General features: G+C 50.6%; 5 protein-coding genes across 5 annotated transcripts; 3 read left to right on the plus strand and 2 right to left on the minus strand.

Moving 5' to 3' along the window:
* Positions 1–465: 465 nt before the first annotated feature.
* BU24DRAFT_347395 (pantothenate transporter) lies at positions 466–5,490 on the plus strand (the record flags this gene model as incomplete). Its single annotated transcript, XM_033523521.1, has 10 exons — positions 466–599; positions 652–795; positions 847–1,117; positions 1,165–1,311; positions 1,367–2,156; positions 2,325–2,458; positions 3,525–3,621; positions 3,893–4,383; positions 4,502–5,025; positions 5,133–5,490. 10 exons carry the CDS (start codon positions 466–468, stop codon positions 5,488–5,490), a joined length of 3,090 nt encoding a protein of 1,029 aa, XP_033384204.1.
* A 2,458-nt stretch (positions 5,491–7,948) lies between these two features.
* BU24DRAFT_422170 (uncharacterized protein) lies at positions 7,949–9,425 on the plus strand. The gene is made up of 2 exons (XM_033527923.1): positions 7,949–8,522; positions 8,624–9,425. The coding sequence occupies exons 1-2, from the start codon at positions 8,301–8,303 to the stop codon at positions 9,020–9,022; spliced, it is 621 nt and encodes a 206-aa protein (XP_033384205.1). The 5' UTR covers positions 7,949–8,300; the 3' UTR covers positions 9,023–9,425.
* Positions 9,426–11,020: 1,595 nt separating this feature from the next.
* BU24DRAFT_186783 (glycerol-3-phosphate dehydrogenase-like protein) lies at positions 11,021–12,610 on the plus strand. The gene is made up of 2 exons (XM_033521671.1): positions 11,021–11,220; positions 11,395–12,610. The coding sequence occupies exons 1-2, from the start codon at positions 11,162–11,164 to the stop codon at positions 12,602–12,604; spliced, it is 1,269 nt and encodes a 422-aa protein (XP_033384206.1). The 5' UTR covers positions 11,021–11,161; the 3' UTR covers positions 12,605–12,610.
* Positions 12,611–13,088: 478 nt separating this feature from the next.
* Positions 13,089–15,794, minus strand: BU24DRAFT_369769 (MFS general substrate transporter). Its single transcript, XM_033524409.1, has 2 exons — positions 15,081–15,794; positions 13,089–15,019 (listed from the first exon to the last, which is right to left on the minus strand). The coding sequence occupies exons 1-2, from the start codon at positions 15,369–15,371 to the stop codon at positions 13,562–13,564; spliced, it is 1,749 nt and encodes a 582-aa protein (XP_033384207.1). The 5' UTR covers positions 15,372–15,794; the 3' UTR covers positions 13,089–13,561.
* Positions 15,795–19,211: 3,417 nt separating this feature from the next.
* Positions 19,212–24,304, minus strand: BU24DRAFT_422174 (ATP-dependent DNA helicase). Its single transcript, XM_033527924.1, has 2 exons — positions 23,741–24,304; positions 19,212–23,684 (listed from the first exon to the last, which is right to left on the minus strand). The coding sequence occupies exons 1-2, from the start codon at positions 24,074–24,076 to the stop codon at positions 19,437–19,439; spliced, it is 4,584 nt and encodes a 1,527-aa protein (XP_033384208.1). The 5' UTR covers positions 24,077–24,304; the 3' UTR covers positions 19,212–19,436.
* Between the last annotated feature and the right edge of the window lie 52 nt (positions 24,305–24,356).

Below are 24,356 nucleotides of genomic sequence, written 5' to 3' on the forward strand. Positions count from 1 at the left end.
GGAGATAGGCGGTTGTGGTTGCGGGGTAGTTCAATCACATCATCCGCATTGCTAATTGCGCATGGCACTGACGACTTCCCCTTTTGGCAGACCAATTGGTGCACTTATCTTGAACCCATTGCGGCAACTCATCTGCAAGTTGGAGGCGACGTGTAAGCTCGTAAGTTTCTCGGCTCATACTTTTCGGTATATCTCGTTTCATTCACTTTGAAATTATGGCGCTTATGATGCCATACACATCCGACATCGCGAAGGGCCATTGACTCGGTCCGCAATATCATGCGGAGTATTATCAATCGTCGTACAAAGATCCACTTGTTTTATATTCGTACCGATGTCAGCTTTAATGCTTTTTATCAGCTCTCGAATTGGGCCGAATAGACACATTTGTATTACTCGCGAGTTTTGAGTTATTTTCTACAGATACCATTACAGTCTTTGATAATTTCGTTGGGAATTGAAACAATGTCTGCAAAAGTTTCTAAACGTGTTGCAGTTGTCGGTGCAGGCATTAGTGGTGTAGTCACAGCTGCACACTTGAGAAAAGAAGGTCTCGAAGTTGTTGTCTTCGAGCGGTCACTTGCTGCAGGTGGGATCTGGTCAGTGAGACGCTTCAACCTCCTCGAGATCCTAAAGATTGACAATGTACAGGCTCTACGACGAGCGCAAACCTCTTGAACCAACTTACCCCGCCATCATTCCTTCTCAAGCACATTATCATTACGATGGTTCGAAAAGGGCAAGCGATCAGAATATAGATGCACAGACTCAGCGATTGATACATGCTCCACCAGGGTAGGTCACACATTCCACTCACCATTGTCGAATCTAACATCCCGAGGATAGACCTTGCTACGTTGGACTCAAGAACAATGTTGAAACACGATTGCTACAGACCACCCTGAATCCTTTTCCTGTTGGGACACCTGATTTCGTGACCCATAATGTGCTCTTAGATTATATTCAGGACACAGCCTTAGTATCAGGAGTGCACGATATCACGAAATATGGCACAGAGGTCCAACATCTTCGCAAGGAAGGCGATGAGTGGTTGCTCACGGCCACGACACTTCAAGCTAACCATACTGGAAGCCTAACTCTGCAAACTGACATCTACGTATGTATCGGGTCCCTCTCGGATGAACACTACTGAACAGATCATAGAATTTTGATGCTGTGGTGGTGGCTTCGGGTCATTATCACGCTGCCCGAGTGCCAGACATTCCAGGACTAGCAGACTGGAAACGACAATGGCCAGAACGAGTAGAGCATTCGAAGAGCTTCCGGAAGCCAGAAGACTATAAGGGAAAAGTAAGAAACCTCACATGAAAAACTCTAGCGCTGCAATGCCTGACTCTTCACTTAGAATTTTCTCCTCATCGGCGGAGGCGTCTCATCAACTGACATCGCCCGTGAATTGGCACCTTTCGCAACAAACATCTACCAAAGCCACCGCAACGGGGCATTCGATCTTCCGGCGAGCCTTCTGCCAGAAAACACCGTACGGATCGACGAGATTTCATGCTTCGAGCCACTCACCAACAGTTCTACGGGTGCACCTCTGAGCGACACAGATCCACTCCCATTGACAATCACCCTCAAATCCGGGCGCAAGTTATGCAATATCGACCATGTAATACTATGCACAGGTTATCATGTGACGCTGCCGTTTCTTCCCCATCTACACTCGGACTCCACCACGTCGGACGCAGTGGACGACACAGTGCTCGTGGCGGATGGAACGCAGATGCATAACCTTCACAAAGACATCTTCTACATCAAGGACCCGTCTTTATCATTTGTGGGTGTTCCCTTTTTCACAGCTACATTCACACTGTTTGAATTCCAGGCCATGGTGGTAGCGAAAGTGATCAGTGAGCAAGCGAGACTACCAACCGAACAAGCCATGCGAAGAGAGTATGATGATAAGGTCAAGACCAAGGGATACGGCAAGCACTTCCACAGTCTCCGAGGGATCGAGACGGAATACGTTGAGGATCTCTTGGCTTGGGTGAATGGTGATTTAGAGATCGCGGGAAGACAGAAATTGAAGGGCCATACAGAGGTCTGGAAGGTGGTGAAACAGGAGCAAATAAAGAGAATGGAGGCTATGTTTGCTGCGCCGCCAGGTACAACTAGAGAACTAGGGATACTTTGTTCGTAGTTCATGTTTCGCATCGCATTCCTGCTGTTTGATTCATTTGCTTTTACCTTCCGATATGATTAGAGCACGTACATGTATATCAAATTACTAGAAGCGGCTAGCGCACCTCAACTTCTCACCTCGAATACATCTCTATCTACCATCATATGAACAATTTCAGCACATAATCTTGCACTTGCAACTCTTCTCCCACTTTCAAACATACGATGTTTACCAACATTTCATCCATCTATCTCCAAGTCCCGACCTATTCCCGCCCATCGAGCAAGACGTTCTGCCGATCCCTCCCGGCACGTCATCTATGCATCAATTACGCCAGCCTTAGTCCCTCACCACGAACAAAAGTGAACAGGTGAGGGCCGTTTTTGAGTGGGAATGACGATAACGAGTCCCTTGCGGTCCGATTCCCATCCGCAGCAATCTGCGGGAGAGGATTGCGCTTGCACGGAGATAATGCACTGTCAGCGAGTTGGTGTACTTTGGAGGAGGGCAGATCTTGGAGATTCTATCGAAAGATTTACGCGTGATTTCAATCCTACAAGTATTGAACAGCACCTTCACTGACGACATAGTTGATGTCTCGTCATGCTTCATCCAGACGGACACGCCCTATCCAACATCGCTCTTACTTTCAAACAACGATAAAATCAGAAACAACACTATCTCCCAACATATGCGTTCATCTACGTTCAACAAGTTACCTTTCTCCCTAGTTACAATACTACAATACGACAATACCCCACGTACGAAACGAAGCCCCCCGGTCTCTCATCACGCAATCTGCAACTCGAATTGGTACGTACCCTAGCATCGTCCCATTTCGAGCACCAAACCGCATGAACCCTTGATATTCCTTCTGCAATCCGCACTTGCCCAGACTCCAGAGTGCAGATACCAACTAAAAGTCCCGTCCCGCTCCCCACAGAAGGGAAAAGTTCCTTCGGAAGCTAGGCCTAGCCTCGGTCTTGGATGTTGCCCCCGTTCCGTCAAGCATTTTGGTGGAGGGGGCTTGTCGTGCTTGTCAGGATGGATGATGAGCTTGATGGGGGTCTTGCTTTCGATTCGCTCGGAATTCTGCTGTGTTTTATTTGCGGGCGGAAATGCATGGCCGGTTGGGGGGTTGGAATCATATGCGTGCTCTTTCGTTGGTATAAGAGTATTGAGGTACTGCTGCTGCTGCTTCTTTATTTGTGTAGTTATCTGTATCCCACTCCTCTTCCCTGGCAACTACTTACTACACCTTCTTGGTGGATTGGTCAAGTTCACGATGGGCGTCCCGGACGACACTGCCACGCACTCGCGGGCCCTCGCGTCGCCACAACACCACGATGAGAACATTGGAACCAAAAAGCCTCACAAGTGGTACTACTACCTCTGGGACACGCTCGACAAGCCCAAGGAGGAGAGATGGTTCATGTTTAAGCTGGATGCTGCGTTGCTTACGTTCGCTTCACTTGGTAAGAACAATGGTTTCCTTTTCCTATGCTCTGGGTGGACTTTGAGGATTGAATGAAGGGGAATATGAGGTCATGCGTTGGGAGAGGACCTGAGGCGTAGTGTTGTTGTCGAGATACTTTAACAATGATTTGCTTTTGATAGAACGACAACACCCTCCTTTTCCTCTCCAGCCTGACCATCCTCCTTCCCTCTAGTATCATCCATCCCTTTTCCAAAAAAAAAAGTGAAAAATTTATGTACAAAACAAGCACTCACCCATTCCTCTCCTAGGCTACTTCATAAAATACCTCGACCAAATGAACATCAACAGCGCCTTCGTCAGCGGCATGAAAGAAGACCTCAACCTCTACGGCAACGAGCTCAACTACATGCAAACCTGCTGGACCGTCGGCTACGTCCTCGGCGAGATCCCCTCCAACATCATCCTCACCCGCGTGCGGCCCTCCATTTGGATCCCCTCCATGGAAGTCCTCTGGTCCGTCCTCACCTTCGCGCTCTCCCGCGCCGACTCCGCGACCAAGATCTACATCCTGAGGTTCTTCATCGGGCTCGCGGAGAGCACGTTTTACCCCGGCATGCAGTATATTATTGGGAGTTGGTATAGGAAGGAGGAGCTGGCGAAGAGGAGTTGCATTTTCCATACGAGCGCATCGATTGCGACCATGTTTAGTGGGTATTTGATGGCCGGGGTGTATGGGCTGGATGGGAGGCATGGGTTTAGGGGGTGGCAGTGGTTGTTCTTGATCGATGGGGTCATATCGGTACGTTTGAATTGGATATCCGCATCATGGCATACACAGGATATTGTGTGCTATGGGATTTTCAATTCACCTTGTTTTTGCGAAAAGAAAAAGGCACTGACATCACGATGATACACAGCTCCCAATCGCACTGATGGGCTTCTTCTTCATCCCAGACGTCCCCGAGATCTCCAAGCCCTTCTACCTCACCCCATCCGAAGTCCAGTTCGCCGTGAAGCGCATGGAGCTCGAGGGCCGGCAGAAGCGCAAACCGTACACGAAGGCGAAAATCCGCCGCATCTTCACCAGCTGGCACATCTACGCACTCACCCTCCTCTACATCTTCTTCAACAACGGGACCGCGGGCGCGGCCCCCATCTTCGCGCAGTACCTCAAGGCGAGCAAGCACCCAAAGTACACGGTCAAACAGATCAACACGTATCCGACCGCGACGAACGGGATGACGGTCGCGGCGACGTTGGTGTTTGCGTGGACGAGCGACGGCTTGTTCAGGGGCGCCAGGTGGCCGCCGATTGTGTTCGCGGGCCTCGTCAACATCGTGTGTTTTGTGTCGCTCGCGGTTTGGACTATCCCCGAGGGGTGGAGGTGGTTTTGCTATATTATATCTGGGATGAGTGGTGGGTTGTCCGGGTTGTGCATGGCGTAAGTTTCTTGATTTTCCTTTTCTCTTCCACTCCTTGGTTGCATGCGCGCGGTTTCTATCTCTTTTTTGTTTGAATGCTTTGGCTGATTATGATGGATTGTCACAGATGGGCACACGAGATTTGCACCCGTGATAATGAGGAGCGCGCGATTGTCATTGGGTCTATGAACGAGATGGCTTATGTCCTGCAAGCCTGGCTTCCATTGATCGTGTGGCAGCAGGTTGAAGCTCCGCAGTATAGGAAAGGTTTCATAACGATTACTTTCCTCAGCGCGGCACTCATAGTGACGGCGTTTACGATTCGCACTCTACATACTAGAGAATTGGGTAAAAGGGCAGGGGGTGCTGTGGAATCAGGGATTACTAGAGAGGACAGTGCTGGTAGCGAGCGAGAAAGCTCGGTCGAGGAGGTGGTTGTCAGCAAAGACGACGATATCTCTAGAGCGAAGAGAGTTGATAGTTGAGAGTTGGAAAAAGAAAGAGTGGGACAGATGCGCTACCAAGAACCATTTCTTGGGTCGTAGAAGTGTGCTCCATACCGGAAACAGTATATCGACCAGTAGGTAGGCGAATAGAAATCCTGCTGGGGGAATTCGTTGCCCCTAGTTACATTGTATTATGTACATTGGCTTGTTTTCCTCTTCCACTCTTGGCAAAGCGGCGTGGTGAGCAGTGAGCACAGAGCGCCGCAGATCCGTTATCTCTGCGAAAAAGGCCATTAACCTTGGAACAGTGTGGCGCGCGCATATACAAGCTCAAGTATGTAGGGTGGTAGGTTAGGCATGTTACCTATCTATGCACAAAGTTGGTTGGATCGCGATCGCCGAGGCGATGCTAACTCTGAACGAGGAAACGAGCTTGGAGGGACCGGACTAGAACAGGCGTTTTTGCCACGATGGAAAATGCGCGACATGTCAATGCCGGAATGGCGCTGATAAACGCTTCGTCGAGTCCGGCGCGTAGGCAACTCAGCAAATCGAGGCTGTCGTCTCTGAGGATTTGCGACAGGCCAGCCACCGCGACGATCTGGAGACCGCTGGAGGGAAGGCCACAGGCCATGACAATGATGGCCCATACTTTCACCGTAGAGTTATGCAAGGCTAAACCCCGCAAAGCCGGGTATCACAAAGAGGAAAGAGAAGAGCTTCTCGGCTGTGAAATGCAAGTGGATGGGTGGTGGTAGACGGGCCGTTGGATGCTGGTCCTAGATTGGCTCCAAGGACAAGGTTGTCCCGTTTCAGAACTGTACGGAAGTACAAAAAAATCACCATATTCCATACACCTCAGAGACCACACCACCATGGCATAGCAGTTTCGTCCAAACGCCGGCGGACAACAGGCACTATTTTTCGCTCAACACCTGGCGAGCGGCGTGCGCATCGCATCACCAACGGACCTACCAACTTGCACCGTACACAAGAATAGAGTCTTTGCGGCCCAGTCAGTCCGTCCACGAACTGCTGCGCTGTCGCATCTGCAGACGGGGGAGGGGAGGGACACCATTTTGAATCGCCTATCATGGCATGTGGCACCGGAGGTTTGGACGTGGCGGCGCATGCTAACAAAAGATGATGTTTGCGTGGAATGCGCCAGCCAACCGTTATGCGCGGTCATGAGTGGGGGATACGCGTCCCGAGGAGGAGTAGGATGTGTAGGAGGCGCATGGGAAGATACAATAGGCACATTGTTGTATCGATTTTCGTTAGTTCGATGTCGATAGGCCGGAAGAAGCAGAGAGATGGTGGGCAAGGAATGTAAGACGGCAGACGGCAAAGCTAAACAGTCAAACAGGCACGATGGACTGACACTTGGACTTGCGGGGGTCCGCCGGCTCAAAAGACCGGGCAGATGTGGAGTGCCCAGGATGTTGTAGCATCGAATCGAAGGGAAGATGAGACTTGGTCTGAGACGGATTCCGCGCGATGGTGATGTTGAGATGGAACTAGCTAGGAGGGTTTTGGTTGGAATTGATTCCGAATCGAAGAGAGAGAGAGAGAGAGAGAGAGAGAGGGAGGAGGGGTGATTGAATGAGGTTGTGTTACCGAGATGAACAGTTCGAGTTGCGGGTAGATGAGGGATGAGATGAGATGGAGAGGGAGTGTGCACGGGGTAGGAATAGGATTGATAGCTACAAGTAGCAATAGCAATTGACAATTTGCAAGGAAGGAGGGATGGATTAATTAGTCGCAATCTCTCTTGTGAGTTGATGTTGGTTTGATCAATAATGATGGCTATCTTTCTTGTGTTGTAAAGACGTCTTGGCTCCGGCGTGCCGGGTAGAGTTGACTTTGATGTGGTGGATGGGTGTAGGGTGTAGGGACTGGGGAGTGGTCCGACACTATCATAGACCTTGAGAGCTATACCCGGTTGGTGAGATATACTTTTTCCTTGAATCAAGTGGTTGTTTGCCAATTCATTTCTTTCTCTGTAGCTCAGATATGAGGTTCTTGACTGTGAATACGTAGTTGAGAGGGTGGTTGAGTGGTAGGTACCTAGATGTTGTAGGAAAGGTAAGTATCTAGGCAGGTACCTATTTAGGTATGAGGTGAAGGACATGTTTGTCGGTCGCAATCGCAATCGCAATTGGAAGCGCAAGAAGAGAAGAGACGAGACCAGACGAGACAAGAACAGACTCCGCACGCTTGACCTCTTTTCCTTGTCTTTGCCTTGCTCTTCCCACATCCCATTTCCCTTTCTCATTAGTCCAGCCCGGTAATCGTATCCTCGTCCTTCCCTACCTCCCTGCCTTCCTCCCGCCCTCCCTGCACTTCCGTTCCAATCCAGCCATACACACACACAGACACAAGAGTACACAGACACTCTCACTCTACTCTCTCACACACTCAGTGTAAACAATACTATAAGAGCGCACTCCTCCCGACCTCGCGCGTTCTCCCTCATCCACATTCTACAGACAAACTACTCCCCTCCCCAAACTGTATATCCAGCTCAAACATCCATTCCGCACGGCCACCCACTCCTCCCATCATCATCGTAAGTCTACTTTAGCCTACCCTACTACTTACACCTCTTGGTCTACCTTCACCTTCACCTCTACCTCTACCTTTTCTTTTACATCATACTCCACTCTCCCAGACTAGCCCGTCCCGCTATCGTGCAGGTACCCACTCCAGCCTTGAGCGACATAATCTTCTCTACCCTTCCCTTCCGACTACTTCTTCCCTCCATTCCCAACAACACCACGCTCATCCTCCCTCTCACTGACAATCCAATCTCTACCCGTAGACATTGATACCAGGCCTACTCTCTCGCCATGCGTTACTCCTCCGTCTTCGTCGCCGTTTCGGCCCTTGCTTCCTTCGCCGTTGCCCAGAACGAGACCAGCCAACTCCCTCCCACGATCCAGCCATGCTGCACCGTCGACCCGCAATTGATCTCCTCCACCAACAAGACGAACTGGTGCTTGGCCGAGAGGAACACCTGCCGTGAAGCTTGCGATAACCAGGTTGCGGCTGGTGGAAACACCTGCGACAATGTACGTAGCATTAGGTTCCTTGCCTTTCCCCCGGTTCCCTTCCTGGGACCACATTCCGTTGCTGTTGCAATGTTAGCTAACTAGCTTGTCCTACCTTACAGAACAGCCTCGAGTTTGAGTGCAAGTGCCGCAATGGTACCGACCTCGACATGAAGCAGTATGAGCAATCTGTCCCAGGCCAGATGTGCCGCTTCTGGTACGATCAGTGCGTTGCTGCGACCAACGAGGATCTCGACCAGCAGAAGGCTTGCGAGGCTGCTCGCGACGCCAACTGTGGAACTCAGTTGACCAACGGCGACACCACCTCCTCGTCAGCCAGCTCTTCCGAGCCCACATCATCTCCTACCAGCACCGGTGGAAGCAGCGAGTCGGCTACCTCCGCAGGTGCCGTTCCCGCAACCTCCAGCCCTGGTCTCGCGCCTGCCCTTGCCTACGCTCGCGAGTACAGCACTCCCTTGATGGCTGGTGGTCTTGTCGCACTGTTCGGCTTCGCTTTGTAAACAGCCCATGCCGTGGCGCAAGCGTGCACGTAAGATCAAAGACAGGCGGAAAGACGGTTGGGCGGGCACCACGAACACACCACTACACTACACTACCACTACTCCACGACTACCTTACTACCATTGCATTGGGACGTTTTATGCGGATGATACGAATTAATATGGGATTGCACTTGCACAGGGCAACATGGGCCAGGATGGAACAGCCTTCTCCAGCGTTGTCCGCGCTCATTGAGCATTGGAGTTCGAGTGCGTTCATTTTTGGGTTCAATTGCATGTTCACTATATTATGTTCAGTGAGTGGGTGGAAGCCGGCCGAGCATGGTGGATGTTAATGAAGCGTTACGATGGATATGTCTTAAAAAGCTATCCAAAATCAAATATATGATTCTCCCCCCAAACCTAGATCGATGAACCAGAAGTGAAGTGAGATTGTTTTGTTTTCTTTGACCCTAATCATGACCATGACCAAGCTTCCTGTTCCTGTTCCTGTTCCTGAGTTCGCGTACGGTCCCTGGGGAAGAATTTCTTTGTTGGGTGCTACCGAGCCGAAGGACCGGCGCATGTGATGGGGTGACCGACCAAACATAGATTGGCGATGATGCCAACGCGACGCCAACCCATCCAAGCCCATCTCGCCCTTTGTTTGTACTCGTACTCGGTATCCAGGGTAATCTAGATGTTCGAACTTGTCCCTTGCATTCATATACACCTCCCCTTCCTTCTCTGGGGCCTCGTCTACCATTGAATTCACGAACAATCATCATATACATCAGTGAAAGCTATCATCATCGGAGCGAGGGCATGATCCATTGCTTTGAACTGTGAAATGTTAAAGATGACTTTGCGCAGGCCGGGGGTGGAAAGTCGGCTCTTTGAACCAACCAGTCAAATGTTGGAGGAATAGTAGAGGAGGGCAATGATTGGTCAATTGGGAGGTCGGATGGAAGGGAGGAACGGAGGGAGGGGAACATTACCTTACCTTCCTTGCCAGCTTGCCACCTTACCTGCCTACCTTAAGTACTTAAGTAGGTAACTACTTCAGCTCGTACATACCTCGTAGTATGTACAGAGTACTCTGTAGGTCGATATTAAGAAAGAGAGGTTGACATTCGGGATGTTTCGTTATCTGCCCACTTGGTAGACTCTGACTGCTTGTTGAGTGACTCGATAATGGAAAAGGTTTACCTTATTGGCTGGTTACCTAAGTACCTGGCTAGATATGAGGGGAAAAGCTACCTGGTCTGCGTAATCTTCAGCTAGGTACCTTGTAATATGTATGGCGGAGGTGCATGTGCAGTCGGACAATTGTCGACACATCCTTGCGCGGCATCAGTTAATCAATCCTATGTATGCTTTCCATCTGCACAGGCAACTAGTCTGCAGTTCAACATTCATTATCTCTACCACTATCTACAGCAGCAATGATATATGATATAGCTATCTTCAACTCTGCATTCAAAGGTACCTATGTACATACCTACTGGAATCTGGAGTAGATGTCCATGATTGGTCCATGATTGACCGCTACTGCCCATCTCAGTTAGCGTACAAGACCCCTCCACACTTTTTCAGTTACTGTTGACCAACTGACCTCACATGGCAGTTTTGCTCCAATAACATTTCCCAACACCAAAGGCATATACGCCCGCTATCCTTTCTTCCTCCTGACCCTTCCTACTGCCCTCTCTCTCAACATCTACCACCACTCATCATTTGCCTCTTGCCTCAAATATATACCAAGCTCCAAAGCTCGCACAATCCTCCTCATAAATTTCACATCCTTCGGACTCGCCGACGTATCAGAATCACAGGAAACCGAGGCCCGCCCCGTCACTTCCGTGCTCACGAGGTGAGTTACCATTGAGTGCCTCGGCGTGGCCAAGACTTTATTTTTGTTGACCATTGGCTTGCTCTCAATGTCTAGAACCCTCAGCATACAGCAAAAGACTACTTAAAGTGGCTTCTTTCGCTTCACGCCGAACGTTGACGTCGTTCAATCCTTTCCCTGCGTGTCACCACCTCTCACCCTCCTTCGCCGCACTTCGTCCCTCCCAAATCCCATTGACAGCATCAACCGCTACGACCCGGTACAATCTTGTCCACAGACCCGCAATTCTCGAACAGAAACGAACAATCATGGCTACCTTAGGAGCCCCCAAGAAGCACAAGGTGACCATTGTCGGGTCTGGCAACTGGTACGTACTACCCGCATTGTATCCAATATTGGATAAAAAGTGGCTTGCACATCGTACAATATCCCGCCCCCCAAATCACCGGGAGGGATCTTGGTCGAACGAACGCAATCCAGTTTCCCATGACGAACACATGTTCGGCGATCTCTTCGGGGCCTTACACTAACGGTCACGCAGGGGCACTACCATGTCCAAACTCGTCGCCGAGAACGTCAAGGAAAACCCAAATCTGTTTGACCAGACAGTGCGTATGTGGGTCTACGAGGAGGATGTCACCATCCCAAAGGAATCTCGCCATTACGACCCCGGATCGGAGACCGCAAACAAGCCTCAGAAGCTCTCCCAATTGATCAACACCATCCACGAGAACGTCAAGTATCTCCCCAACATTACACTTCCTCCCAACGTCGTTGCCGATCCGGATGTCGTCAGCTCGGTCAAAGATTCGACCATTCTCGTTTTCGTCCTTCCTCATCAGTTCATTCCTAGAGTTTGTGATCAGTTGAAGGGGCACATTGTTCCCTATGCACGCGCAATCTGCTGCACGAAGGGTGTGGATGTCGGTGAGAGTGGCATCAGGCTCATGTCGGAGACCATTGGCATGCGCCTGAGCATCTACTGTGGAGCACTCTCAGGAGCCAACATTGCCTCCGAGATTGCACAGGAGAAGTACTCGGAGACCACGGTGGCATACGACCCCCCACCCATGGACTCGCGTGCCCCAACACCAAGTGGCTCGCCGACTTCGTCACAGGTCGATCTCATCTCTCCCAGCAAACCTATCCCCAGCGCTCGATCCGCGAGACTCAAGGCTCTCCCCTCAGAATACCCTCCCCTGTCGCACGAGAACGTTCGCAAGCTCTTCCACCGCCCCTATTTCCACGTCCGCATAGTCGACGATGTAGCAGGCGTCTCTCTCGGTGGCGCTCTGAAGAACATCATCGCCCTCGCCGCCGGTTTCGTCGACGGACTCGGCTGGGGAGACAACGCCAAAGCCGCCGTCATGCGCGTGGGCATCCTGGAGATGGTCGCCTTCGGCAAGGCCTTCTTCGAGGACTCGGTCAAGACCAGCACGTTCACGGAGGAGAGCTGCGGCGTCGCCGACGTGATAACATCGTGCATGGGCGGCCGCAACTTCCGCTGCGCCAAGAAGGCGACCGCGACGGGCAAGAGCATCTTCGACATTGAGCGCGAGGACCTCAACGGCCAGAAGCTCCAGGGCACCAGCACCGCGTACGAGGTCCACGAGTTCCTCAAGAGCCAGGGCATCGAGCAGGACTACCCGCTCTTCACCGCCGTCTACAACATCCTCGAGGGCAACGTCAAGCCCGAGCAGATCCCCGACCTCATCGAGCCCAAGTTCGACGGAACGGGCGCGAAGCGGTGAGTACGACTCAATCAAACAATCAGCTCTGCCAATGAAGCAAAGAGTCCAAAGATAGAAAGAGGGAGGGAGATTCTGTAACAAGAGAGACAAAATGGATGCATGGTCGTACAAAATACCCCAAATAATGGACTACCATCTACATATCTATAAGAACGGAATGGTTTCACGCATAGAAGGAGGAAATCGTCAAGACTTTTCGAAAGAATTGAACGAACGAAGAAGATGACCACGACGATGGAAGAATATAAATGCATATCGATAATCGATCTTATCTTAATTATTCAAATGAAAACCTTTTACTGATCATCGAGCGAACGGCAATCATCACATTGAGCATACTGGTCTGTCCATTGAGAAGTGTAAGACAATTTGATCAGAATTTCCACCTCACATTCTCTATCAATTGTTTGCAGTCGATCACTGGTATATATCATCAAACAAATCACACAGGAACAGATTCACAACAAATACAGTTCGGCAGGATGGAAGTGTTTAATATGCTTTTTATTTCTTCCTTCATCGCCAGCGTGATAAAACCGCTAGCTGATCGTACATTCTGTCGCGTCAGTCGCAAAATGACCTTCACAACGACAACTGCCACCAATATTCTAGCTATGCCGTGCTGTGCTAAGCCGAGAACCAATATATGAGGTATATATAGTAAAAGAGATCGAACTGAAAAAAACAGGAGGGGGGAAATCGGCGGGGGGTACGAATGATCGTTTCTCGATCAGCGCTGCCTTGCCCGGATGTGTGTGTGTCTATTACAAACTTTCTATGGTAGATCTAGGCGATCCGTTGTCCAAAAGGGAATTAATGACGATGTAGGGAAAAAAGAAAAAAGGAAGAAACGCCATGCTGAATTCGACTGATGCAATAATAATAAAAGATTTGTCGGATCCAAAATTCGTGAAGTTGGGTATCATGTGGGGTGGAAACGTTCTCGAACTCGAAGACTTAGGCGGCGGCCATCTGGATCTGCTTGCCCTTCATGCTCTTCCACTGGACGAATGCAGCGCCGATGATGGACAAGGATGCTGCAGCGCAGGAGACGTAGAAGGTTTGGGTGAGGGAAAGGTTGTAGGCTTGGAGCACACCCTTGAGGTACTGCTGGGGGATGGCGTTCTTGAGCTCAGTGGCGCCGACGCTGAGAACGATGGCAGGGTTGAGGTCTGGAACGACGGACTTGAGGTTCTTGATGAGTTGGTTGGTGAAAACGTTCTGGCCGACGGAGATGAACAGAGCACCACCGAGGGTCTGAGCGAACATCATGATGGCAGTTCCAATGGGAATGTCGTCGTCTGGGAGGACGGTCTGGACACAGACTAGAGTCTGCTGCATGCCAAAACCGACACCGGCACCGAAGATGAACTGGTATCCGATCCACATGGAGTGGCCAGTGTTGGTCTCGAAAGTCGAGAGGAGGCCAGCGCCAACAGCCATGAGGACAGAGCTAGTAAGCATGAAAGGAGTGTAGTAACCAATAGCGGTGACAGCACCACCAGCCAACATGGAGATGATGACAAGACCAAGGATGGCGGGAAGGTTCATAATTCCAGACTTGGTGGCAGAAACGCCCTTGATGGCCTGGAACCAGATGGGGAGGTAGTAGACGAGGATGAAGAAAGCAGCTCCCAACATGGCACCGAACCAGGCAGATCCCCAAACGTTGCGGTTGAGGAAGACACGAGGGGGAACTGTGGCATCTTCGCCCTTCCACCACTGGACCACGATGAAGCCGATGATGAGGACGCCGAAAAGGACAAGAAGGGCGATAATGCGACCACTGCCCCACTCGTACTTGCTACCTCCCCACTGGAGTGCGAGAAGCAAGCAGACAATGGCGGGAAGGAAGAGAGCTGTACCGTGAAGATCGAGTTTCTGGAGCTGCTGAACGAAGGTGGCATCGCTCTTCTTGCCGCGGCGCGTAACGTTGAAGAAGGGAATGATGAAGGCTGCGGTAACAGCACCGAAAGGAAGGTTGATATAGAAGCACCAGCGCCAGGTGAGGTGGTCGGTGAAAGCACCACCCATGAGAGGGCCAGCAACGGAGGCAATACCGTACATTCCACCGATCATTCCCATGTATGTCGGTCGCTGTCGCAGAGGAACGGTGGAGGCGATAATGAGGATAGCACCAGAAAAGATACCAGCAGCACCAACACCAGCAATAGCACGTCCGATAATCAAAGCAGTTGAGTTGGGAGCAACACCGCAGATCAAACTACCAAGCTCGAAGATGAACAGTGCGGAAATGTAGACCCATTTGATCGAATAAAAGGTATACAATTTGCCGTAGATCAATTGGGTTGCGCAAGTGGTGAGGAGGTAGGAGGAACCATACCAACCGACATCATTCAGAGTCTTGAATTGATCGGTGATTCGAGGGATTGCGGTTGCGATAATGGTGTTGTCCTGTGGGGGAGAGTTGTCAGTACATGCGATCCCGATCCTCACGAGGTGGAGCGCCACTCACCAGTGCCATACAGAAAACTGAGAGACACAGAGCAATAGAGATAACCGTTAATCTCCATGCCTTGGGGTATTCGAAATTGTCCTCGTCATCGCTGTTTTCAGCCTTCTCTTGCGGTTGCTTGGTGTCAGGCTCAACGGATGGTGCGCGCTCTGAGACAGCAGCAGAAGGCATCGTGCTCTCTGCAGGTACCTTGGTGTCGAGCACCGATGGCTCGACACTTTGAGTGGCAGTCTTTTCACTGTCGGCCATGCTGGGAGCACGGAGATTATCCTTGGTGTTTTGTTCAACCATTGGGAATTGCGTGAGGGAAGGTATCCTGTATTATGTGCTACTATTCTCTACCCAGGGGCGAGATACTGTTTGCACGTGTCAGGCAAGGGGAGAGGAAGAGTTGTTGAAAGTAGGACGGAAAGGGTTGATGATTAGAAAAGAACGACGTAAGGCAGAAGGGAGCGCGAAGCTATATGTATACTTGTAGAAGGAGGGAGAGAAAGGTACAGTCACTAGGGAAAGAAAGAATTAATAGGGTATGTACAAGCAAGCAAGCAAGAACGGGCGGAGTTTAGTTAGGGCTGGCTGATCAGAGCCGTTGTTTCTTGTCCATGCGACAAAAGACGGAACCAGGGACCCCAGGAGGTTAAGGCGGTACACAGTGGAGTAGAAGAATAGAGAGTGACTACGGAGTAGAGAGTGAATGAATGATGGGGATTGGAAGAAATCGAAAATGGAACAATTCGAGAAAATACACCGGAGGGAGGTCGATGACCCATACCACACCGATCTCCCGAGATGGTTTAGCGCACTCTTAATTCCGTTCCATCTGGTCGGCGTATCGGTGAATGCAGGTGACCGTCGCCCCTCAACAACCAACCCAACCTGACCCATTATTAGTTACCCACCTACAAGTCAACACAAACCCAGTCATACTCTAACAGTCCAACTCAGTTACGACCTCCTCTCTCCCTCACGTAGAAATATGTGAGCATTAACTGAGTCATAGTTCATTTGTTGATGAAGTGTAGGTACATACAAGCGTCGAAACGGAGACAGAGCAAACATTGCGATTACTGCACACAAAAATACATGTCATACCTTTAGCGTCTAGAACAGTTGAAGAGCAAACACAGAACAGGCCTGCGATCATCACATACACGTATTGTATGATTAGGCGATCTCGCAGTTCTCTTGCAAAAGGGGCCTAGTAATGATAACCATCCGTCACGAATAAGCCACAACCAATTGTCAAAAGGGGCGTTTCCCATCACCTCTCCTTTTTTCGTCCGGTAACATCACCACTTCAGGGTGGCATTAGGCAGACAAATTTGACTGCATTGAATTAGAGTTGGTGCGCTACGGCCTACGCACGGGAATGTACGTATTTTACTGCACATCAACGTATTTTTCGAGTTAGCCCCGTCCTATCATTCCTCAACGATTGAGGCGGCCTGTCTACTAGTCTAGACCAATCCTCCCTTTTCACCACCCCGTCCAACCACTGGAGCTGCTAGCGGAGCCAGTACGACCAGTCGCAATGACTCCAGCCAGGTAGGCACGGCCTGAAAAACGTGGACTTGAGGCCAGAGAGGACGTCGCACAAATACGGTCGGGGTTTGTCCGTGTTGTGTTCATGGATTCATGGAGTCATGACCCGACGCGCGAATCGGCTGCTGCACGATGTTAATCTACTCGTGGCTACCACGCAGATGATGACGATGAGGGTGATGCATCGATGCAGCTGCACATGGTACACATCAAGATCAACGGCAAATAGAGGGCGTACACTAATGTGTTGACTCCAATCACCGAGTCGACGAGACAACGACATGAGCGTGAAGAGAGTATGGGAGGAATCCGTGGAAAGCGAGCCGACCAATCAGAGAAGGCGATGTCGCGATAGAGTGCGCTAAGTGGCTGGCCATGGTCTGGTTACTCTGGCAGCAAACAAGCAAGACCAAGCAGCGTACGAGAGATACCTAGTACCCCCTAGTCACCCCTACTTGTCCCTCCATAGTCAAATTCTTCACTCGGACCAAAAAATAAGCGAAAGAAAGTCGAAAAAGGATTTGCTTGACCTGTGGCACTTGCACCCTGGCCTTCTTCCCCTTGGACAACTACTCGAACAAGACCAGAGCTTACTTCCGGACCCACACACCTGGACTCGGTCGCGATGGCTGAGATGCTTGGGAAACCCTGATGCCTGGAATGCGTGGAAAGATGCGACCTATCCTTTCCTGGTTCCGAAATAGCGTTCCCGCAGGATCACCCGCCCTTCGCCCATCTCTCCTCTACAGGCTCTACTACTGAATGCTGCACCCACCAACTGGACTGTGTGATAGATTGCTACCATTCGCGGGTCAATAATGGTGGACCTTCGAATGCCTGTCTGCTGGTGTATAAGGCATCCAGAATACTTCACACGCCTACTCAGTGCTTACCTTGGCCATAGAGATTCGTCCGGAAAACGAGCACACCATACTGGCCTAATCTTCTTTCATTTATTTCTTTTGCAATGCATCACAGCTGCTGGGCCTTGACAACATCTAACTCCGTGCAGCAGTTTGAATTCAATCTTCGAAAGTAAGAGGACGATCACTCTTCTCTGTTGGTTGGTTGCATTCTGAAACTTGAGCATCGATCATCCGACCCATGACAGCGACAAATACGTGCGTTGAAGCATGCATTCATCTCAGACCATAACGTTATGATCTAATCCGGCCGTATGTGCGTATCAATGCGAAACGAGATGTCGGTGGCTGCCCGCCGCCGATATGCCGACCAAGCGGTCGCAGTGGGCCGGCCATTCATCAAGACGTCAATCGGAGACAATTGCTACTACTTGCACGAATCTCGCTCTCATGCTCTAACAAATGAGCAAGACTCCGTTTCCATGGTACGGTAGTTGTACCACTAGGTAGGGCATTGATCAATGATCCCACGTGTTTCAAAGATCGATTTTGGTACGGATCAGGCACTGTACCACTGAGTTCCAAATTCCAATGCATCTTGACGTCCGCCGAACCACAAGCACAACATCCTCTCTCTGCAAACAGATACGTGAATACAGCAAATCATCGATCTACTATAACTGAGAAAGCATCTTTCAATTGCTTTGAAAACTGTCTCAACAGCATTTCCCCAACCGGTGACAGATTGATAAGATCCAATGGATGCACTAATGCACTGCAACCAATAAGCTCACCGCGAAGGCCTACCCAAAGAGGGCATCAGACATCAATTCAGTACAGCCCAAAGTCTTACAGAATCCACAGTTCTTACACCGGAATCGATAAATTACACCATGATGGACGCCAAAGTTGCCCAGAGTTAACTGGATGACTCCCAATTTTCAAGATGCACATTTCGCTGCTTACCGCTACCAAATGACGCTCCCGTCGTTCCCCCGATTATTACTCACCATGAGTACCCCGTATTGTATCGGGCTTGCCGAGTCACCGACGTTTCTCATGTTTGGCTTCCTTTTTCTCACACTTCCCAGAGAGTTAACAAGCCTTGCACCACACCAGGCACTGTGAGTCTGTGACATGGCACACAAGATGCAACTATGCTACACACCCGTGGCGCCGTCCACATGGCCATCTCGGTACCAGAAATTTTTCCTTTTCCTCCACCCGAAAAAAATGGAACGGGGCGCGGGACATGTGGGCAGCCTTGAGTTGCAATCCCCATCCTCTTGGCAGCCATTGAGCTGAATGACAGATGCCGACATGCATGCGCGCCGCGACGCCCTTTGTAACATCCTCCGATCTTCGCCTGAGGCCGGAAGAATTCGTGACTTCTTGCCATGCACCGCGTATGGATACTTGATACGTGCAAATTGAAGCAGAGCTAGATATGAAGTAAAGACATGCTAATTATACCTACGATGCTTGAGAAAGACTTGCAAGATCACGAGCACCTGAGTCTACAGAGGAGAGGGTAGGCACGTCGGGTCGATACTCCTGTTAGCGTTTTTAGCAGATACAAGCCAGAATATGTGCATCTACAGCCTCTTATTTGCTGTAAAGCAACTGGATAAGGTTAAAGTGTACATGATACTGGCAGGCGGACGACCTGACGTGCCTATCCTCTGTACAACGAGCGAAGGGACAAAAACGGAGGAAATTCAAAAAGATTGATTGATTCATGATTGGTCCCCCGACTAAGTTCCGACGCAGCGATCCAATTCATCATCCAAACATTAGCCCAAAACGCTCCTTCGCGTCTCGTAGTTAAATCTGGAGGGGGTATCTATATCCGATGTCCGTGTACATTAACTCCGTATCATTGTGTTTCTGCTAAATGCCGTGCATCAACATCTCGACTGCCAGATCCCAACACGCGCTAGCTCCATGCGCGCTATTCTTGTCGCGATGGACACGCCTCCGTGGCACCTGAGGGATTGTCAACCCCAAGGGTACGGACTGTCTGTATCGACAGATCGTCCGCCTGGGCGGAGGCGGCTTCTGCTCGTCCTTCCGCGGCGTCGGCACGCAGATGGCGACTAACCTCGCGGTCTAGGAGCACGCGCTGCTGTTGCTGCTGCTTCCTCCTGGGCTTTCCGAACAGACAGTTCCATAGGTCTTCTGCTTGCACGACTTCTCCGTCGCCCTTCTTCCGTAGCAACTGCTTCACGGGCGCTGCCTCTAGTTCGAGTGAATTCGCAGCGTCGAGCGTCTTTTCTTGTAGTATCGGCGTCGCGCTGCCTGATGTCGACGCTGAAGACTTGCCCATGTGCTCTAGGCGGCGTCCGACAGATATGTCGTAGATGGCCTCCTCTACCGTGTCACTAACAAGGTACATGAACACGGTGGTCGGGCGACGCTGGCCGATTCGATGCACACGCGCGATGGCCTGCAACTCGATGGCCGGGTTGATGAGCGGCTCGCACAGGAAGACGTAGGTAGCGTTGACGAGGTTGAGGCCCGACGAGTCGGACTTTGCGTCGAGGAGGAAGCACTCGACGGCTGGGTCGGCGAGGAAGTTGTCGATGCCGTTCTTGTCGCGGATGCTGGTCGCGCCGATCTTCCACGTCTTCAGCGCCTCGCGGAGCACTTCTAGGAAGTCGCCGAACTGGGAGAAGACGATGGACTTCGCGCCTGGGTCGTTGTTGCGGATCCAGATGAGGTGGCGCGCGATCATGTCGACTTTGGTGCCGTATGAACCGCTCAGGTCGATCGTTTTGATCTCCTTCATTACGGAATCGCTGATGTCGGAATATATGGATGAGCTGGACGAGCCTGGTGACGAGCCTTGAGGGGAAAGGATCTGGCCATGGTTTTCTTCCTGCGCTTTGATCTCGCTTGGTTTGAAGTTGATGTCCTTGAAGTCTCTCGTTCGCAGCCTCATCTTGCACAGGGGGCAGCTGCGATGCTGGTGCCACCACTGATTGATGCACTCCTTGCAATACTTGTGTCCACATGAAGTAAGCACTCCAATCTCGAAGTTGTCCTGGCAGATGATGCATTCGTGCTTGACATCTTCCTGTTCGTTCTCTTGGCGCAAATTCGTCAGATAATTGTGTTTGGTTTTGTACCCATTGAGCCGAGAACTACAATCTGCCTGTTTCTTCTGCAGCTGTCTGAAGCTGATGACGTCGAACACTGGATCAAGGTCTTCTTTCCACGGTGCTACGGTATCAGAGATGTGCTGGAGTTGGCGGTAAAATTCCAGTCGCTGGTTCATGGCTCCACGGAACAGGTCCTGTTCTTTCTCGAGTTCCTTGATTGCTTCTGTCTGCTCATTGGAGATTCTTTGAATCTCCGTGAACTGCTTCTGGGCAACCGCAAGCTCAGCGGCTGCTCCGGTGTCCCCACCATCTGCCCGCCATTGGAGGCTCGTGATTAGCGAGCGCACTCCTGAGATGACGCCTTTCAGAGATCCCACGATAGCTGTCGGCTTGAGTTCGCTCCGGATCTTGACTACCTCGAGCACAAGCTCTGGAGCGTGCCCCCTGGGTTCTTCGGTACTTCGTGCGGCTGCCTCCGCCATTTTCAGCTCATGGTCCACAAGGATATCATTAAGCCCGTTCACCATGGTACTTCGGTCTGCTATAAGTGTTCGCAGAGCCATGATGTAGACATAAAGCTCATCCTGAACTTTGGTAGAGTCTTCATATTCTTCACCCGTCGTCTCCTTGCCCTCTTCATCCTCGTCCACAAGGGGCATCAGTAATATATCCACTACCTTTTGACGCCACGTCTTTAGTTGTTTGGCCTGTGCATTGAGAAGGTCGGAGATGCTATCCATCGTGTCAAGGATCTTTCGACTCTCGATTCCTCCGAGGTCTTCCAAGTCTTTCACTTCGGGAAGTTGTTGGAAGGGCTTACGCAGGGTAATTCTCTTCATATGTTGCTGTGCCCTTCTCTCTGAGTCGCGAAGAAGCTCGCGTCGAATGACCTTTGCTTTGTCGTACCACTCCACCTCGAGCTTTTCCAGTACATGAAAGTTCTCGGAGTCAGGCTTAGTCAGATTTTCATTGATCTTTTTCTGATAATAACTCGTGCCAATGAAGAATCGACAAGCATGTTCAAGCTCCAGGAACGAACGGAGCGATTTTCGGATGGTTGGCAGACGTCCCAAATTCTTTTCGTCTGCATCATCCTCACCTGCTTCAAGCTCTTCGTCGATAGTTGCACCGAGTTTTTCCTTCTCCACGGCAAGTTCGCTTCGACAAATCGCGACATAATTCTCGGCGTCTGCGAGGGCATGCTCGTAATACGGCAACGCAGTCTCGCTTCGCTGCTCATTGTCTTTTGCATTTCCCTTCACGTGGCCGCTCCGCATCCGCGCAAGAATGTACTCTCTAGCCTCGGCTTTCAAGTTGGTGTCGTTCTGCTCGATCATAACTTCGAGAACTTCGTGAACCGTTCGAAGGGGACCGTTTTTAGCTCCTAGTGCTTTCCTATTCTTCCTACCTACATGCGCATGCAGACATGTTTGACGCAATCTGACAAGCCAATCGCGCATGCGCTCGAGGATCTCTGGATCAGCGGGGTCATAATCGTCGGATGTTGGATTTCCCTCTGGTGATAGGCCACAAGTGTCACACATGTGTCGGATCATTTCTGAGTAGTTCTGCTCTTCGATTGCAGTGAAAGGCATGGTTATGACAACACGCTTCTGAGGAGGCAGGCGTAGTTCATCTCGGATCCTATCCTTGGAATGGCGCAGGGTAATTTGGTTGAACAGTGTTTGAAAGGAATTCTGATCAAGCCGGTCCCAAACACCTTTGTGACTGGCGAACGGTTCGTAGCGTAAGAACATGAGCAGACCACGAAGATCGTGAATGTTCTTGGCTAGTGGAGTTCCAGATACTGCCCATGCATTGCACCTCGGAATAAGACGTGCCACAGTGGCTGCCTGACTTACTCCACTTTCTACCATCTGCGCCTCATCTAGGCAGACACGCCACCAAGATATCTCTACCAGAGGACTTCTCCTTGCGGGATGTCGCTTTTCAGTACGAAGCGACCGGTCAGGGGGAGGCTTCGCAAAATGGACTTCTCGAGAAAGTACGGCATACGTAGTCAAAATTATATCGAACTCCATCAAATACTCCACAGTGGCTTTTGCATGTTCCTTTCGCGGCGCAGTCGCAGCTGGTAGGCCTTGGTAATGCAAGACCTTGAGCTCTGGAGCATGAGAGTTAATCTCCTTTTTCCACTGATGCAGAATTGAGGGCGGTGTAATTATCAGTGTTGATCCTGATGCCTTCACAGTCGTTCCAGTATAGGAATCGAAAACGTTTTCCTCTTGGATAAGGCGCTTGTGATGGCTTATTAGTGCGATCATTTCCACGGTCTTGCCCAAACCCATTTCTTCGGCCAATATACCTCCCTTAATAGAAACAGATCCATCACTGACTGATCCAGTATCCCGAACAATAAGGCCCCGAGCGTCCGAAACGCAGCAATCCTTACCATCAGCATCCTGGATGGATCGAAATGAAACTGGTGGTGGAGGTGGGATCCCCAATGGCTGAAGTCCCTGTGATCCGAAGGCCACGCCTTCACGTCGTAGTAACCAATCTACTGCTCGCTGCTGAAAAGGGAATAACGGTGTCTCTAAAAGACTCTTGTCGATATGTGGTGAAACCTCTAGGTCTTGCGGCGGAACATGAACCGCATCATAAAAGTCGGATAATTGCCATGGTTTTGTAACTTCTCCAGACGGATCGGGAAGATATCTTTGTAAATACTCTGTGTCCTTTTTGACCACAGAGCTGGATGCGGGCATGCTCTCCACGATGGGGAACCCGACCAGATATCGAAGTTCAGCATCCAGTCTTAGATTGCCACTATTCGTATGCCTGACCACACATCTACTAAAACTTGCGCCAAGTTTTACGACACGCTTCCTTCCATTCTCTGTTGTGCACTGGTCCCGTCCAATGGTCTTGAGGTGCGACTGTGCGGGGGTAATGGACTGGGCGGTCGTGGCAATGAGATCGATTCCGGTTCTCGGGTTCTCGGGGTTCCATATTGTAAATCGAAACTCATGCTCGGAAAGTTGAGAGAATTGTTCAAACGTGACAGCGAGCGATTGCGGGGGGGTATTCGTGGATGTTGGTGAGCTTTTCGGTGTGAGAGTTGCAGCTGGAAATTTCTTCACGTATGTTAGACGGATAATCTCGTTCTCGATAGCTATAGAAGGGTTCATACCAGATCAATAGATACTCTCGCAAGAACCACGCTCCGCGATTCATCAAAATCGTCAACAGATTGCAACCCGACACTGCCACCATTATTCGATTTCCTTCTTTTGGGCGGCGGCTGATTTCCACTTGTGCTTTGTTCTGATCCATTCGGGGCGAGACATTTCCATATGGTCGTTAGAGGATCCGGTAAAGTCGAAATATCTGGGCCAGCCAGGTTCCACTCCTCTAATGGGCGCTCTCTACGACCAAATGAAGGCCCATGATTCGGAGCTAGATATTTTATGGCAGCATCATGCGCATGAGCGCTTTTAACGTCCGCTACTACGTGTACGGTCGCCATAGCGCAAATCGAGGTGAAAGATGGGAGAAATGTAGTGACTGGTGGCGGAGAGAGAGACCTTGGGACGACGCGACCCAACTCGAATGCGTTCGCAATACCAAGACGCTAATGCCGGCAGCCTATCGATAAAGATTCCACAGACATGGTTCACTCCGCGCTAGCTGGTTAGGCATCTAAGGGACGTGGGTGCGTGGGTCCTTATGTCGCTAAGTCCGGGAATGGTTCATCCTCGAGTATGATAAACTTCGTCATTTGTACTCTGCATAGAAACAGAATTAAG

This window comes from Aaosphaeria arxii, assembly GCF_010015735.1.
Source record: "Aaosphaeria arxii CBS 175.79 unplaced genomic scaffold BU24scaffold_4, whole genome shotgun sequence".
NCBI lineage: Eukaryota > Fungi > Ascomycota > Dothideomycetes > Pleosporales > Aaosphaeria > Aaosphaeria arxii.